This window comes from Pipistrellus kuhlii, unplaced genomic scaffold (genome assembly GCF_014108245.1).
Source record: "Pipistrellus kuhlii isolate mPipKuh1 unplaced genomic scaffold, mPipKuh1.p scaffold_m20_p_1, whole genome shotgun sequence".
Classification (NCBI taxonomy): Eukaryota; Metazoa; Chordata; class Mammalia; order Chiroptera; family Vespertilionidae; genus Pipistrellus; species Pipistrellus kuhlii.
Window position 1 is genome coordinate 76875057 of NW_023425404.1, and position 15334 is coordinate 76890390.

A 15334-nucleotide genomic window follows, 5' to 3' on the forward strand; every position below is an offset into this window, starting at 1 on the left:
CGATGTTTCTCATCGACGTTTCTATCTCTCTATATCTCTCCCTTCCTCTCTGTAGAAAATCAATAAAATATGTTTTAAAAAAATGTGAGAGAGTGGACTAGAGTGGAAATCTTTGAACCCTGGTTGTGTTTAAAGCAACAGCAACAAAACACAAGAAACATAGGACTAGCTTGCTTCCCAGCTGAGCATTACCAAGTGTTACAAATGCAGTCCTCATTTGACGAGTCTCCTGTGCACACATGCAGGGAGCTCCCCCCGGGGCCACTGGCCCTGGGCCTAGGAGCACTGCTGACACCAGGCAGATAGCCAGGATGGCATGTGCTGACCTGTCCCGTGGCATGCTGGGAGACAGACAAGTCCTCCAGTTCTCGGGAGAATATGGCCACCTGTGTTTAGGTGTAGTGGGAGGTTTTCTGTGACTGAAGATCTATCTTTGAAAAATTCGTAAGGAGATTGAAATATATCAGAGATAAGCAAAGGTTTGCATTTTAAAACAGAAGTGATGGCTCTTTTAAAGAAGTGCTTATTCCTTCTGATTTTCTTTATGACTGAATTGATGCCAACTTAGATTGCCAGCTCTAAGATCTGAATTTCCAGTAATCTCCAAAGAAAGAGTCATTCTCAAGATTTCCTAAGCCCACCCCACAGGATGGTTCTGGAAATGACAAACGAATATCTACCACAAGAATTCACTAACCTCATGCATCATATTTCAACAATTCACCCCCAAATCTGGGTGGATATTTAAGCCAATGTAAATAAGAGAAAAGCACTGAAATCACCATTGATTAAGAATAAGGTTCATAAGCTAAAATATATATTTGATACAGGAAATTGATTTTATTTCATCTTTAAAATATCTTATTTAAATATTTGTACTAAAATCCGTAACGTGAACTGGCTGGAGCTGAAAAGGAAAAGGGAAGGTGAAAACTCCTATGCACACTAGCAGTGGAGATTTTAAATTGTGAAATGGATGTGCTCCCTGAAACTAATGAGATTTGTGTTTTATGTTTGTAACCAGCAGAGGTAGCTGACGGTGATGAAAGACTGGACAGCATCTCTCTACCACCAACAGGTAAAACACATTTACATTTTCATCACCTGCTGGAAAATACAGCACAGGAAAATATTTGCATTGAAAATGTTTTTAACATTAGAGATGCAGATGCCTGAGCAGAATGCTTCTGTAACAGACCCAGACTGCAATCAGAGGTGCTCAATGCCCTGTGTTCAGACATGTTTGTCACAGTGAATACGAAAAGCTCCATTTTTCTCATTTTTATATTCTTAAAAACCTCAGAACAGCAAGTCCTAAGAAATTAGTGTCACAAGATTTTGCCTCCCAAAACCTTTGGACATTAAAAAAATACTTTAACATGATATGACATTTCTTTCTAGAACAGGGATCACCAGTTTTATGATGAAATTCATGTCCACTCTGTCCTCTCCCACCTGCTCCAAAGGGCTTTGAGCGGCGGGCAGTGACAGCTCTTCACACAGCGGGCGCCTCGTGAATGTCGTGTTTTAACTGAGTGACTGAACACGCCGGTGCATCTGGCATGGGTGTCACGTTCCCAATGTTATAACCAGATCGCCCCGATGCAACAGTTCACCGAAGCGCCTGCTGCAGTATAGACATGATTCTGGCCACATTATTTAACTCTCAAGTGATATCCTTCTGACCCTGGTCCCCTGCCTCTGCATCAGTTCGTACCTGAGAGCCAGAGAGACAGGTGTCTACTCCACAGGCCGTGTGGCCAACGATGTATTCCTCAGTTGGCCTCATGACTCTATTGCCTGCCCTCAAAAGAATGCATGAAGATTTTCTGCCCCCAAAACCCAGCTGCCCCAAAAAATCCTAAGTGGAAAAGCTCACCGCCGTGTTTTCTCCCCTAGATGTGGCTGGTAAGCTTTAAATGGAAATCGGCAGCTAGTCTGTGTAAGCACTCCACCAGGTCATGTGTTCATTGGTAGCACTTAACCCTGGGATGACGTCCAAGAGTTCACGGGTGAGGGACAGACGTATGTCAGAGAACATCGGAGTAGTGAGAAAGTTCAACCATGTAAACAACACAGTCCTTTCTGCCACTGAGTAGCTAAGCAACAGGTCAATGGGCAAATGACAAAGGACCTGCTTATATCAAGCTTTACCATATAATCATTACATAAAGGGATTTCTCTTCTTGTTTAGCCATGTTTCCACATTTATGAGTTAAGAGAATGGAAATGCATGATCTCTACTGTTCCTTCCCATCTGTCCTCCAATATCAGAACAACTCACAGTAGCCATGTGGGTATCACCCCTGGCCCATTCCCAGTAGCTGCACTAATAATAATGAAACTGTATTCAGGGAGGCCCCTTGGAGGAATGCCGTGCAGCCCTGGTTGTGCTGTCCAGGCTCCTCCCACTCCAGCTCATTGCCCCAGGGCATTCGCACTGCCTGTCCTCACTGGCATCGGACACAGTGGGCTTTTAAAAATTACTATTCTTGAAAAACATTCCCTTTGTGTTTCCATATCTGAAGACGGAGGCAGGGAGAAGTTTCAGATGAGAAAATTGAACACGAGATGGGAGCACCCCTCACGGAACTGAAGAGTTTCAAGGACCCTGAGAGTGAAGGAACCTTAGAGATCATCTAGTCCCTGCCTCCTTTTTATCCCGTCCTTTTATTTTACAGGTAAAACAGCCTGAGGTCCAGAAACACTAAAATGGCTTTCTCAAGGTCTCACAGCTGTTGATGGCCTCTCCAGTCATTACACCGCATAGCTTCCTCACACCCAAGCCAAAGCCAGCTTTCCTCGGCATGTTTCTTAAAGATCCTGAGTCCATGGATGTGCTAATCCCTTCAGGATTCCCTCTCTCTGTCCCATAGTCTCCACAATTAAAATGCCCATCGTCAGTCCCCCGAAGTCCACTGCAGATTCAAACTCGTGGAATTCTTTCTGGAATGTTGCCCAGCACTGTGAGGTTATAAGGAAGACAGGAGTAGAATGGCGCTATAAGTCTTTCAGTAGACTCTTGGCAGACATTTAACAAACTACCAAACAGCATGATGAAAAAGAAATACTGTTTATCATTGAGAAAAGAATTTCCAGATTGGTGCCCAAACTTTGTAGTAATGAAATTAAATAATTTTGATGAGAATAGCCTGTCTCTTGATTGCCACCAAAGTAAAATCCCAGTCTGGTGGCTTCTCTGAATACAAGGCCATTACTAACCTCTCCCTCCCTGCGTGCTCCCCCAGGAGAGCCCACCTTACTTGTGCAGGCGCTTCTGCCTGGGGTTTGAGGCTCACTGGCCAGACTTCCTTCAGCGTGTTTATCTGAGCTGTTAAAGATTTAACAATGCTTTTATTAACTTTGGGGCTTTTCCTCTTCCCAATTCATGTATATTGAGGAGGGTAGAGGGGAGTGTAAATGTATGAATCAGAATCTAGAAGATCAGGGTTACAGTCTGGCAGCCAAATGGAACTTGTTTCAATCCATTTCATTTAAGCAAACTTGTGTGTCTAGACTTAACAAAAATGGTTAGAGATTTTATAGTGGAGAAACATTTCCTTAATGTCTTTTCCCTCAGCCCTGTCAGTGAGCATGTTGGAGCAGCTCCCAGGAATCAGCTCTGTATTAGGTTGTGGGGAACAGACACCGCCCTCAGGGCCCCGCCCACTGCGATGGGCCGAGGCCAACCACTGCAGCCTGGTGTGGAGAGTGTGGCTGATGATGGCAAAAGCCTTCCAGGACTTGGGGGCAATTTGTTGTGGAAAAAAAGAGCATAGAGGAAGTAAAATCGTAGCAGTGCTTCCTAAAATGTGATAAGGAGGCTTCTGAATTCGAAATAGAGTAGTGCAGAGCTCAGCTGGGCCTACTAGTCTTTGTCATCAATTGTCATTCCTTTACATATGTTTTAAACATTAACAAAGAAAAGTGTAAGGGAGAAAATGTAAATTAATTTTACCACCCAGAGACAATAATTATTGGGTATTTTCCCTCCAGACTTTTCTCTATATTTGATTTGGCCAATGGAGATCAAATATACAAATTTTTATTTCCTGAGTTGGATTTTTTAACCTAATAAGCACTTTTAATTTTAATTGAAAAATTACAGTTTTTCATACATGTTACGTATTTGAATAGCTGAATGATCATCTGTTTTACAGGTAAATTATATTTTATTTGGCTCTTTTCTGTTCCTGGACAACATATGGACATTCTCTAATAGTGACACACATTCAAGGGCTTCCTTGCAAAAATAATCATTAGAAATTTCTAATGGCTAAAATTGTTTATTTAGCACAACTACAGTCTTGGAACACAGACACCTTACCAACACCATTCTTCACGTATACAGACTACCTCCAGCCATGTCAGGGACGTGTACAACTGCTTTCAGAGGAGTGCCCCCTTCACTCTCTTTCTCTGTTGTAGGTAACATATTTGACACCAGGAGAGGAAACAAAGAAGACACAGAGCCAGATTTCACTGCCTAGACTTCCATTTAGTGACAATGCTCATTAGCATACGCACCTTTTCCCTTTGAATTTCCTCAGAGATCCATTAGCATTTCAGAGTGCTGCAGAGTGTGAGTGTTCTGTGAAGTTTACCTGTCCTGTTTGAGTAGTTTTGATGTACTATCTTTGTCAACTGTGATAAGCAAGCCTCCAATTTGGTATAAGATTTTTAAAAATCATTCCTAGAGTTGATTTATCACCCTTGAAGTCCAACATCTGATCCAGTTCATTGTCCATTAAAAATAAGCAGCTCTCTCTTCCCTGTTTTTGTCCATAACCTCAATGTGAACATTTGGAGTTTCGAAGAATACAGCATTTATTTTAGCAAAATTGCTTAGATGCATTATAAAGGAGAATGGCACTTTCCAGTACTGAAAAGGGAGCAATTGTTAAAATTAACTAGATCTTCATCAGCTTAAAGGATGAAAAAGAAGTTTTGGGAAACAGGATAGCCCTGCTCTGTTAGATGAAATCATTTGTGACGTCAGTTCCCCCAAAATAACCATTTGTAACTGAACTAGAGACCCGATGCATGAAATTCGTGCAATGGCTCAGTCCTCGCAGCCCTGGCTGCCTGGGCCCTCGCAGTCCCAGCTTCATCCGGAAGGTTGTTCTGCTGCTTGGTCTAATCAGCATGTTAGCTCTTTATTATATAGGATAAGGGCAAGTGATACGTGAATTCCTATGAAAGAAAAATCTTTTAGGAGGTGGTATCCACACAGTGACAAAGTTTCTCACATTGAAAGGTGAGAAACTCAAAGCAAGCAGTTATCTATTTGATACCTACCAGCTGTTTTGACAGATGGTTTTGCCTGAGTGAGTGGTTCAGTGTTTTGGCAACCTGCCACACATGTATTTTATTAATGTTACATATTTTATTTGGTTCCTAGTACACTTACACTCCACTTTATAAAAATCCAACAAATGAAAATCTGGATTCATTTTAGAGATATCATGCCATGTGCATATTTGTTTTACAGAAATATTTACGTCTGGATTCCTTTCTCTCATAAGACGATGAATTTAAAATACCATTTTATGTAGAAACACTGCATTTACACCTCCTTTATTTCATAAAGCAAATTACCTTGGAACTTTGGCACTTGACCCAAAGGCCAAAACTTGAAAGACATGTGAACTAGAAACACCAAACCCCAGGGCGGGGGAAATTATCGTGCTACTGTTTAATGCATTTCCCTAGCACTTATTTTATTGAGTCAGAGGGTGTTAGAGCTCAGAGTTACTGTAGATGTCTCTTACTAGTAGGACTATGGGAGGCAGCTGGGGAGTGAGGTCATGCTTGCCCAGGGCCAGGTAACCCATCAGTCACCTGGCCAGGCCTAGCACCTAAATGCCTTACTCCCCTGTCCAAGGTACTTGTGCTACATCACACTGAGCAGCTAAGCCTGAGAGAGGAGGGCACTCTGGGAGGAATCTGTTTTCCACTGAAGACCAGCTCATTAACCAACAGTGGCAGGAAGCTGGTGCTAGGTGTGGCTTGTGGCATCCATCCAAATGCTAGACAGCTCATCTCATGTATGTGTGTCTTTTGTTTGTCGTCTTTTCGGAGGTTCAGAGTGGTTGTTTCCATCACACCCTTAGTTAGCCTTTTATCAATACATGTGATGCAAGCTGGTAATCACTCCCCTGAAACCAGCCCCTCTGATCACCGAGGCTGTTGAGATACTGTGAACAGAGCTTTTGTTTTTCTGCAACATATGTTTTCAAAGTGGTCTGCTGCCTCTCAGAAGAAAGTATTTCTCAAGGGAATTGCAAGATTAATTAGTGCCCTTTCAGCTCTATTACAACACGATGATGATGTTGCTAATAGAGGTAGAAACGTTCACCTTCCCGCTGTGGCATCTGCTGAGTATACACCACAAGCGTCCAGAGCACGTCCTTCCAAGACCGGGCGAGGCATGGAGTGTTCACCCCTTGAGGAGGGTGGGGACTGTTCAACTCACGAGTATGTGCAATGGATCCCCAAATTGGAAATACATATCATACAACTGCAAGAGTGAGATCGTATTTTGTAAATTAAAATTGTATTTGTGTTTACTTACTGTGACTACTGTTCAGACGTTATTCAGAAATCCTTTCTATAGGCTTTCTTAGCAAAAACAAATTATTCCATGTCTATGAATAATGTCTCAATCTTCTGTATATATGTTTTATTAATATGTAAATACTTAGATTTTTTAAAATTACTATGTTCTTTAAAAAAGTTCAACACAAGGCTAGTGGTGAGAATGGTGTATGACACTGTGCTGTGATATCAATCCCCAAGACGCCCCCTTATGCCCATTCTGGAAGACTACAATAAATTACTTTAATTGAAAGCGCCTGTTTCATGCCTGTGTGCCATTCCTCCCATGGTTATGAAGAGGAGCTGATGCTAGTCATTAATTAAAAGGTATTTATTAATATTCTGGTGATCTTACCCAAGAAGTTTTTTCTCCTTCTGAAGGAGATAAATTTTTTAGAATAAACTAAATTGCTACCAGAATGATCATCTTCAAACGTGGCGAGCCACGGGCTCTGCCCGGCAGCCAGATCAATTCCTGCAGCAAGTCCCGCAGCAACACTCAAGCATTAAGCACTGATATGCTCGAAGCCTCATTTTACTTGACTTAGGTAGCTTTATAATCTTCATTTTAAAGGTAAGCCCTGCTTCTATGGAAACAACACATCAGAAGGACAAGTCAATCTTCTCTCATACAAAGTGGCTGTTAAAACATAAATGGTTTATGCCCAGCCTGCGCGGCTCAGTGGTTGAACATCGACCTATGAACCAGGAGGTCACGGTTCGATTCCCAGTCAGGGCACATGCCCGGATTTCCGGCTCGATCCCCAGTGTGGGGTGCGCAGGAGGCATTCTCTCTCATCATTGATGTTTTTATCTCCCTTTCCCTCACCCTTCCTCTCTGAAATATATATATATTGATTTCATATATATAAAAACAAACAGAAAGGCTTTAGTTTTCTTCTCTGAACACACGAGGGTGCTATTCCTCCCTGGTACCTGCCTCTCCTCCATCCCTAGGCTTTCCCAGCTCCCCGCCCAGAGCACTCCCAGGTGTGGGCTGCTGGGAGGAACAGCTACCTAAGAGAGCAGCTGGGTTGCAGAAGAGGGTTGCAGTGTGCCTTGCTTGCAAAAATAGAAAATCTAAATAAACTGTAGCCAGTCTTTCCCATCCCTGCACCTGTGGAGGCTGGGGGCCTGGCACCAGCCCGCCACTCCTGCCACAACGTCCCCCGGGCTTCATGTGGCCCCGTGTGCCAGGAAATTGTCTGTAAGGGGTCCACTTCACAGTATGTGGCCCAAGGTCCCTGGGATGGTGCCCTTGCTCCTACATACTGGTGTTCTCTTCGTTGCCTGGCTGACAGCCTCGGAGGCTCTGTGATCAGTGTGAGGAAGTGCTGGCACTGACACACTGGTCTCTGCCCGGGAACCACGGGGTGTTACTTGGCTAAGACCGGGAACACTAGGCGGAGCAATTTGGAGGGTGGCACACAAGTTCAGGTTCGGATGTTATCCCGTTCACTCAGTCAGCAAGCGTTTGAACACTCGGGGTACACATGGCACTGGCTAGGGGCTGGAACAGCAGGCACGGAGCTCATTCTGACGATCACTCTTGAACAACTATGCCCCCGGGAAACACCGTCGTGTAAGGCGCCTTGTGTTCCTGAACTAGAGAAGGGAACTTAAACGTGGAAGCTTTGTCCCAAACTAGAGGCGATCACGATTGGAAGCACTATTCATTCCATATAATTCAAGTCTCCACTAAATATCATCTCCAAGGGATTCGTGACTATCAGCTCACAAGCAACCGCCAGTCTCCACCATCTGGTCACAGTGACCCTCGCCACTCTCTGAAATTGTCTTGCTATTTATGTGGTTGTTAGCATCCATTTTTCCTCTGGAATCTAAGCCTCAGAGTGTCAGGGCTCTTATCTGTAAGGCCATTAAGATTTCAGGCCCTGCCGAAACTAGTTTGGTTCAGTGGATAGAGCGTCGGTCTGCGGACTGAAAGGTCCCGGGTTCAATTCCGGTCAAGGGCATGTACCTTGGTTGCCGGCGCATTCCCAGTGGGGGGTGTGCAGGAGCAGCTGATCGATGTCTCTCTCTCATCGATGTTTCTAGCTCTCTATGCCTCTCTCTTCCTCTCTGTAAAAACTCACTAAAATATATATAATAATAAAAAATAAAAAATAAATTTAAAAAAGATGTCAGGCCCTGGTGAAAGCGCATTTCAGGACGCCCCTCTCCCTCTGCCCCAGCAAGCGTGGCCTGGGACAGGGGGAGCGTTAGTGACTACACAACTCTTTTTTCCTGCCTGGAGTCTTGGGCCACGCGCACTTCCACAGTCCCTACATCACCACTCTTCATAAATGGTGCGAAATTATGTCCGTGCGCGTGGCTGGGTGGCTCAGAGAGATGCTGGGTGGCTCCAAGAGAATTGATAACTAATGATTTAAAGCAACACTTTGAATTGACACCAATCAATGCCTCTGCATTTCATAACCGCAGAAGCATGAAAGTGATCACGCCGCCTAAAATATATATATATATATATATACTGTATATACATACATAGGTATATTTGTTTATTGATGCCCATTTTGTTATCAGTGAAATTAAAAGAATGTAAAAGAGTTAACGAAAAGGCCAAAGAGTGACCTAGGAATGGAGCCCGGTGGGGAAACCCAGTGTGATGTACTTTGCTCCTACTGATATCCCAGACGCGTGGATACTCCAGGGCCTTTTAAATTGGTGCAAGGGCAGTCTTTTTTTTTTTTTTTTCTTTTAATCTGTTAATGCTGAGAAATTGGATGATATTTTTAACCTAAATTTTGAAGCCAAGTGACTTTAGATGATTCCTTTAAAATACTTTCCAAAATTGAAGCTGATGTGAGTGTGTTAAATGGGGGAGCTGGTCAGAAACCAGCCCTCTTGACTTTCAGGTGCGCCTTCTCTCCACCACGCTGCCCAAACAGATTGAAAATGTGAAGGGCCCTCAATGTGAATATGGAGAGAAAAATCAATTTTACAAAGGAAATCGAGTGACTTAAATTGGTTCAATGAAGTGGGAGACCAATTGCACATCTGGTAGAAAAACTACTTTCTGCTGTACTTTAGCAATGGAGAGAGAAAGGGAATCGCTGCCTATCACTGAGTTTAGCATCCTCCAAAAGTGATGTATTTCTAGCCAATGGATAGGGAACGTCAGAAGTGACTCGATTAACAGCCCCCCGCTAACCCCACCCCCGTCTTCCGATGAGCACAGTGACATGTCCTCAGGAGAAATGTTTCACTGGGTGAAGCAGTGCCGCCTTCCTCCACTCCCACCTGTCTCTGACGCTCCTGTGACATGGCCTACAGCTGTGGGTAGCCCTTAAAATTGTGCTCGTTGCCCTAGGCCAGTGGTTGGCAAACTCATTAGTCAGCAGAGCCAAATATCAACAGGACAATGATTGAAATTTATTTTGAGAGCCACATTTTTTAAACTTAAATTTCTTCTAATGCCACTTCTTCAAAATAGACTGGCCCAGGCCGTGGTATTTTGTGGAAGAGCCACACTCAAGGGGCCCAAGAGCCTCACGTGGCTCGTGAGCCTCAGTTTGCCGACCACGGCTCTAGCCTGTGTGGCTTAACGGTTAGAGCATCCGCCAGCACACCAAAGGGTCCCGGGTTTCATTCCTGGTTAAGGGCTCATCGTACCTGAGCTGCAGGTTCACTCCCTGGCCCCGTCAGGGTGTGTGGGAGAGGTAACCAATCAATGTCTCCTACATCAATTTTCTCTCTCTGCACTCTCTCACTGTCTCTAAAAATCAATGGAGAAAGTGTCCTCGGGAGAGGATTAACATAAAAAAAGAAGATTGTGTTTGTTTCTGTGGTTTAAGTCCAGTGTGTTTGTCCGATCCACCTCCATTTGGCGTTCCTGGGAGCTGTCTTCCCCTTGCTTTGTCCCAGTGGGACTGGCTCACGAGGTAGGGTGTAGTGCGTGTGTTTTAAATGTCAGATTGACTCCTGGACACTGGCCGTTGACCATACTAAAGGCAGAAGCCGAGATGCACCTTGATTATGCCTAGGCTTGCATCATAACACAGCTTTAGAAAATGAACAAACTCTCAAAGACCAAGAAATTACTTTTAATTGGAAAATACCCAATAACTTAGGAGGTGAGAAGGAGGAGGTGGTGGAAGTTGATGAAATTAGTCTGAATTCATTTTAAAAACTGAATGCAGGAGAAAAGCCAGAATATAGAAACAACTTTTACAATCCAAACACAAAATCCCTGGCCGGTGTGGCTCAGTTGGTTGGAGCGTCCTCCAGTGTACCAGAAGGTCAAGGTTTGACTACTGGTCAGGGCATATACCAGGTTGTGGGTTTGATTCCCTGTCAGAGTGCATACAAGAGGCAACTGATCAATAGATGTATCTCTTTTACCTCTCTTTCTCTCTCTCTCTCTCTCTCTCTCTCTCTCTCTCTCTCTCTCTCTCTGTTCCTATCTAAAATCAATTTTTAAAAAAACACTAAATACACACACACACACACACACACACACACCACAATTTAAAAGTGGGTAAGCCCTAGCCGGTATGACTTGGTTGAAATGTTGTCCTATACAACGAAAGTCACAGTTTCAATTCCAAGTCAGGACACATTCCCTGGTTGCGGGTTTGATCCCTGGGTGCTCAGGGTGCTCAGGGTTCGTACCACAGGCAACCAATCAATGTTTCTCTCTCCTCCTTTGCTCTACTGGTATGTCAAAAATCAGAGGATTTTTGTTTGTTTGTTTTAAGTAAGATGTGCCCAGCTGGTGTGGCTCAGTAACTGAGTGTAGATCTATGAATCAGGAGGTCATGGCTCGATTTCTGGTCAGGGTATATGCCCGGATTGTGAGCTCCATCCTCAGTGTGGGGCATGCAGAAAGCAGCCGATCAGTGAGACTCTCCCATCATTGGTGTTTCTATCTCTCCCTCTCCTCTCCTCTCTGAAATCAATAAAAAGTGTGTTTTTAAAAAAAAAAAAAAGCTGCTTTTAAAAAATAAATAAAATTGGGCAAAAGATTGGAACAGCCTTTTCTTCAAAAATATAAAAATGTTCAATAGGCTGAAAAGCATATGAAAAGATAGCATCATAAGTCATTAGGGAAATGCAACTCAAAATCATAATGAGATATCACTTTAACCTACAAAGATGCAATAGTCACAATGCCAGACAATAAGAAGCATTGGTGACAATGTGGAGAAATTAGACCCTCAATATTGCTTTTCCCTTTGGAAAAGATTGGCAGTTCCAGAGTTACCATCTGACCTAGCAATTACACTCCTAGGTATATACCCAAGAGAACTGAAAACATCTGCACACAAAGACTTGCACACAAATGTTCAGAGCAGCATTATTCATAATAGCCAAAAAGTAGAAATAACTTGAATACCCATCATTGATGAATGAATAAGCAAATGTGGCATATCCACACAATGGGACACTATTCAGCAATAAAAATGAAGTACTGATACATGCTAACATGGATGAACCTTGAAAACCTTATGCTAAAGAAAGTAGATACAAAAGTCACATATTCTATTATTGTGTTTCTGTGAAATGTCTGAAATAGGCAAATACATAGAGACAGTAGGTAATTAATAGTTGCCTAGGGCCAAGAGGGGAAGCAATAATGAGGAGTGATGGTTAATGGATGCAGGATTTCTCATTGAAATGATGACAATGTTCTAAAGTTAGATAGTGGTGATGGCTGCACAACTCTGTGAATATATAAAAACTTTAAAGTGATTACTAATTAACCCTAGCTTGTTTGGCTCAGTGGATAGTGCATTGGCCTGCAAACTGAAGGGTCCTGGGTTTGATTTCATTCAAGGGCACATGCCCAGGTTGCAGGCTTAATCCCCTGTGGGGGTCATACAGGAGGCAGCTGATGGATGATTCTCTCTCATCATTGATGTTTCTGTCTGTCCCTCTCCGTTTCTGAAATAAAAAAAAAAAACTATATTTTAAAAATAAATAATAAAGTTATTATTAAATAATAATAATAGCATTAGACCCTTCTACCTTACTCTATATGTGTTAATCAATTCCAGATGTTTAAAGGATTTAAGTAAAACAAGTCATAAAAATACTAGAAATTTAAATTGATATTTATTATAAGCCTGAGGATATAAAGGATTTCCCAAAAATAGTACCATAGGAAGCAATTATCAAGTAAAAATTAATTCATTTTATTAACTAAAACTTTTAAATCATACTTCAAAAATTTTACAAAATTAAAAGCAAAAGGAAAAATAAGAAAAGTATTTGTAGAAAAATGGATTTTAAGAAAGCATATACTTAGTACAAAGTACATATCCAACTCATAAATCAAATGACCAATAAACATTAAAATACTAAAATTAAATCCAAAATATCAAATATTTGGGTTATTCAATTAGAAAAAAATGGAAAGAAAAGTATCAGCAGTGTTTCTTCTGGTGAACAGTATTGATAGGCATGTTAGTGATATAATATTTCTAAGGGCAGTTTAGCAATACAAATAAAATTTAACACCTTTGACCCAGCAATTCTATTTGAAGGAATTTATCTGAAAGAAATAGAGATTTACCCGAAGATTAAGCCAAAGGGTGTTCATCACAACATAATTTAAATGGTTAAAAAAATTAATGCGTATATCCAACAATATTTAAAATTATAATACATCCTTACAGTGGAATACTATGTAGCCATTTTAAGTAGTGTACATTGAGACCCACAGTCAATTAATTGGAAAAAGCAAGTCACAATAATATGGACTGCAGGATTTTTTTTCTAATATACCTACTCCTAGAAAAGACTCTAAGAGAACACAAACCAAAATGTTTGATGATGGCTACCTCTCAATGGTGAGATTATGGTGTGTTTTTTTAATTTCCTATTTACTTAAATTAACTTTTCCGTGATGAACATGTGCTGCTTTTGCAAGGAGGAAGTTATTTTTTAATTTTTTAATAATGTAGAAGAATATTTAATGGCATGAAGAAATAAATGTTCATGATATATTTTTTGCAAAATACTAGCATGTTCAACCTGATTGGATTTTTTAAATTTCAGAAACACATTTATTTTTATAAAGTTGGATTTAATTGTAATTGTAACTACAAACACTGACAAATTGCAGTCCGAAAAATATTTACCAAGAGCCACCAACAATTCTAAAGAGGTATAGATAATGTGTTAAACCTCAGCCTGACCAATTTTGTAAAAGAAATATTTGTATGTATGCACAGAGAAAAAGAATATAAAGTTGTTAACAATAGTTATCTCTGGCTTTAAAAGATTATTGATGTATGTTTTTTAAAATGAATATATGTCATTTTCAAAATAAATAAAGGTAAAGGAAGAAAAAAGCTTAGTGGTCTACATATTTGCATACATGTAATGCTCCCCTCTTACGTACTCTTAGGAATATCTGACATATCAATGCAAGCTCTTATGATACAGGTTTCTGAAATATCACTTAAGTGCCAGTGAAAACTTCAGCTTGTTATTCCAGTAACACATACATCCTCATTACTCCAGTAATGTGCCTCCTCGTTACTCCAATAACATGTAACCCCTTGTTGCTTCACTAATATATACCTTGAACCTATTTAGAGGACTCTGGAGGTTAATGCTTTACTTTGAAGGGCAAAACAGTCATTCTGAAGCTTGACAGAAAAAGTAGAAAAAGGCTATCTTCTCTGTAGCTTGAAAGGAAACTGGGTGCTTCAAAAAAAATTTTAGTTGCAAGACCAGAAGAAATCCATCTGAGGTATAAGTGCACTTGACACATCAGTTCAAAACACAGTTCCGTCAGGGCCAAGCGATCTGGAGAGAATGACTGCCCCGGACACATAAAACACCGGGTGGGCTGCTCCAACAAATGAGTGAGGAGCCTAAGCAGTCAGGGCGATGGTCTGTCCTCCCGTAGGCTTCTGCACCTGTGCAGTTCTGCACTGACCTCACAGGTAATGTACTTTGGGAAACTGACCTGTGGCCATCAAGTGCACACATGCTGTGACAACTCTGAGAAAACTTGCTCACACGTGGGGACACGTGCATGCCAGGCACAGTGCTGACACCTTAACATACAGTTCAACTCATATAATCTTCAAAATATCCTAAGAAGTAGATACTATAATATTATCCTCATTAACAGAGGAGAAAAAGAGGCAACGTGTTCCGGCTCACATCATTAAGGAGCAGATTTTAGACAAGATTAGAACTCAGGATGTGTGACCCCTGCTCCCACTTTCCGTGGAGAGAAGTGGTCGCAAGAACCCCAATGAGTTTTTGGGTTACAAGGCTCTTTCTACTTACCGTATTTTTCGGACCATAAGACGCACTTTTTTCCCCCCAGAAGTGGGGGGGGAAAGTCCCTGCGTCTTATGGTCCAAATATAGCCTACACATATACTTTAAAAAAAAGTTTTTTTACTTGCTCAGCTCTGTGTGGTCTCTGTGTGCTTGCCCGGCTCTAAAATGGTTCTAAATGCTGCTGTTTACTTTACATAGTTGATTACATGTGTTTATGACTGTGATGTTGGGTTTTAATGCACATAAAATATTTTAGGACACCATTTGTTTCAGAATCTTTTTTTCTTCATTTCCCTTCTCTAAAAACTGGTGCGTCTTATGGTCCGGAGCGTCTTACGGTCTGAAAAATACGGTAGTTTGCACAGAAACATTCAACCAGGAATTATAGCACATACTTAGTGAGTGCCTCTAATGAGCCAGGAACTGTCCTTGGTATTGTACAGATAGTAATTCAGTGGAACCCCATTATA

At 41.6% G+C, this 15334-nt stretch overlaps 1 protein-coding gene across 7 annotated transcripts in view; it reads left to right on the top strand.

Annotated features, from left to right (window-relative positions):
• BEND7 (BEN domain containing 7) overlaps positions 1–6850 on the top strand; it is an 80516-nt gene extending 73666 nt beyond the window's left edge. For 2 of the 7 annotated variants that reach the window (XM_036452484.2, XM_036452504.2), the window contains 2 exons: positions 1025–1078; positions 4429–6850. In XM_036452484.2, coding sequence (XP_036308377.1) covers positions 1025–1078; positions 4429–4490 — 116 coding nt within the window. In that variant the 3' untranslated portion in view covers positions 4491–6850. Of the gene's footprint in view, positions 1–1024; positions 1079–2681 lie in introns of all 7 variants that reach the window. The other 5 variants (XM_045585599.1, XM_045585594.1, XM_045585603.1 and 2 more) reach the window with 5 other exon arrangements.
• Positions 6851–15334: the final 8484 nt, after the last annotated feature.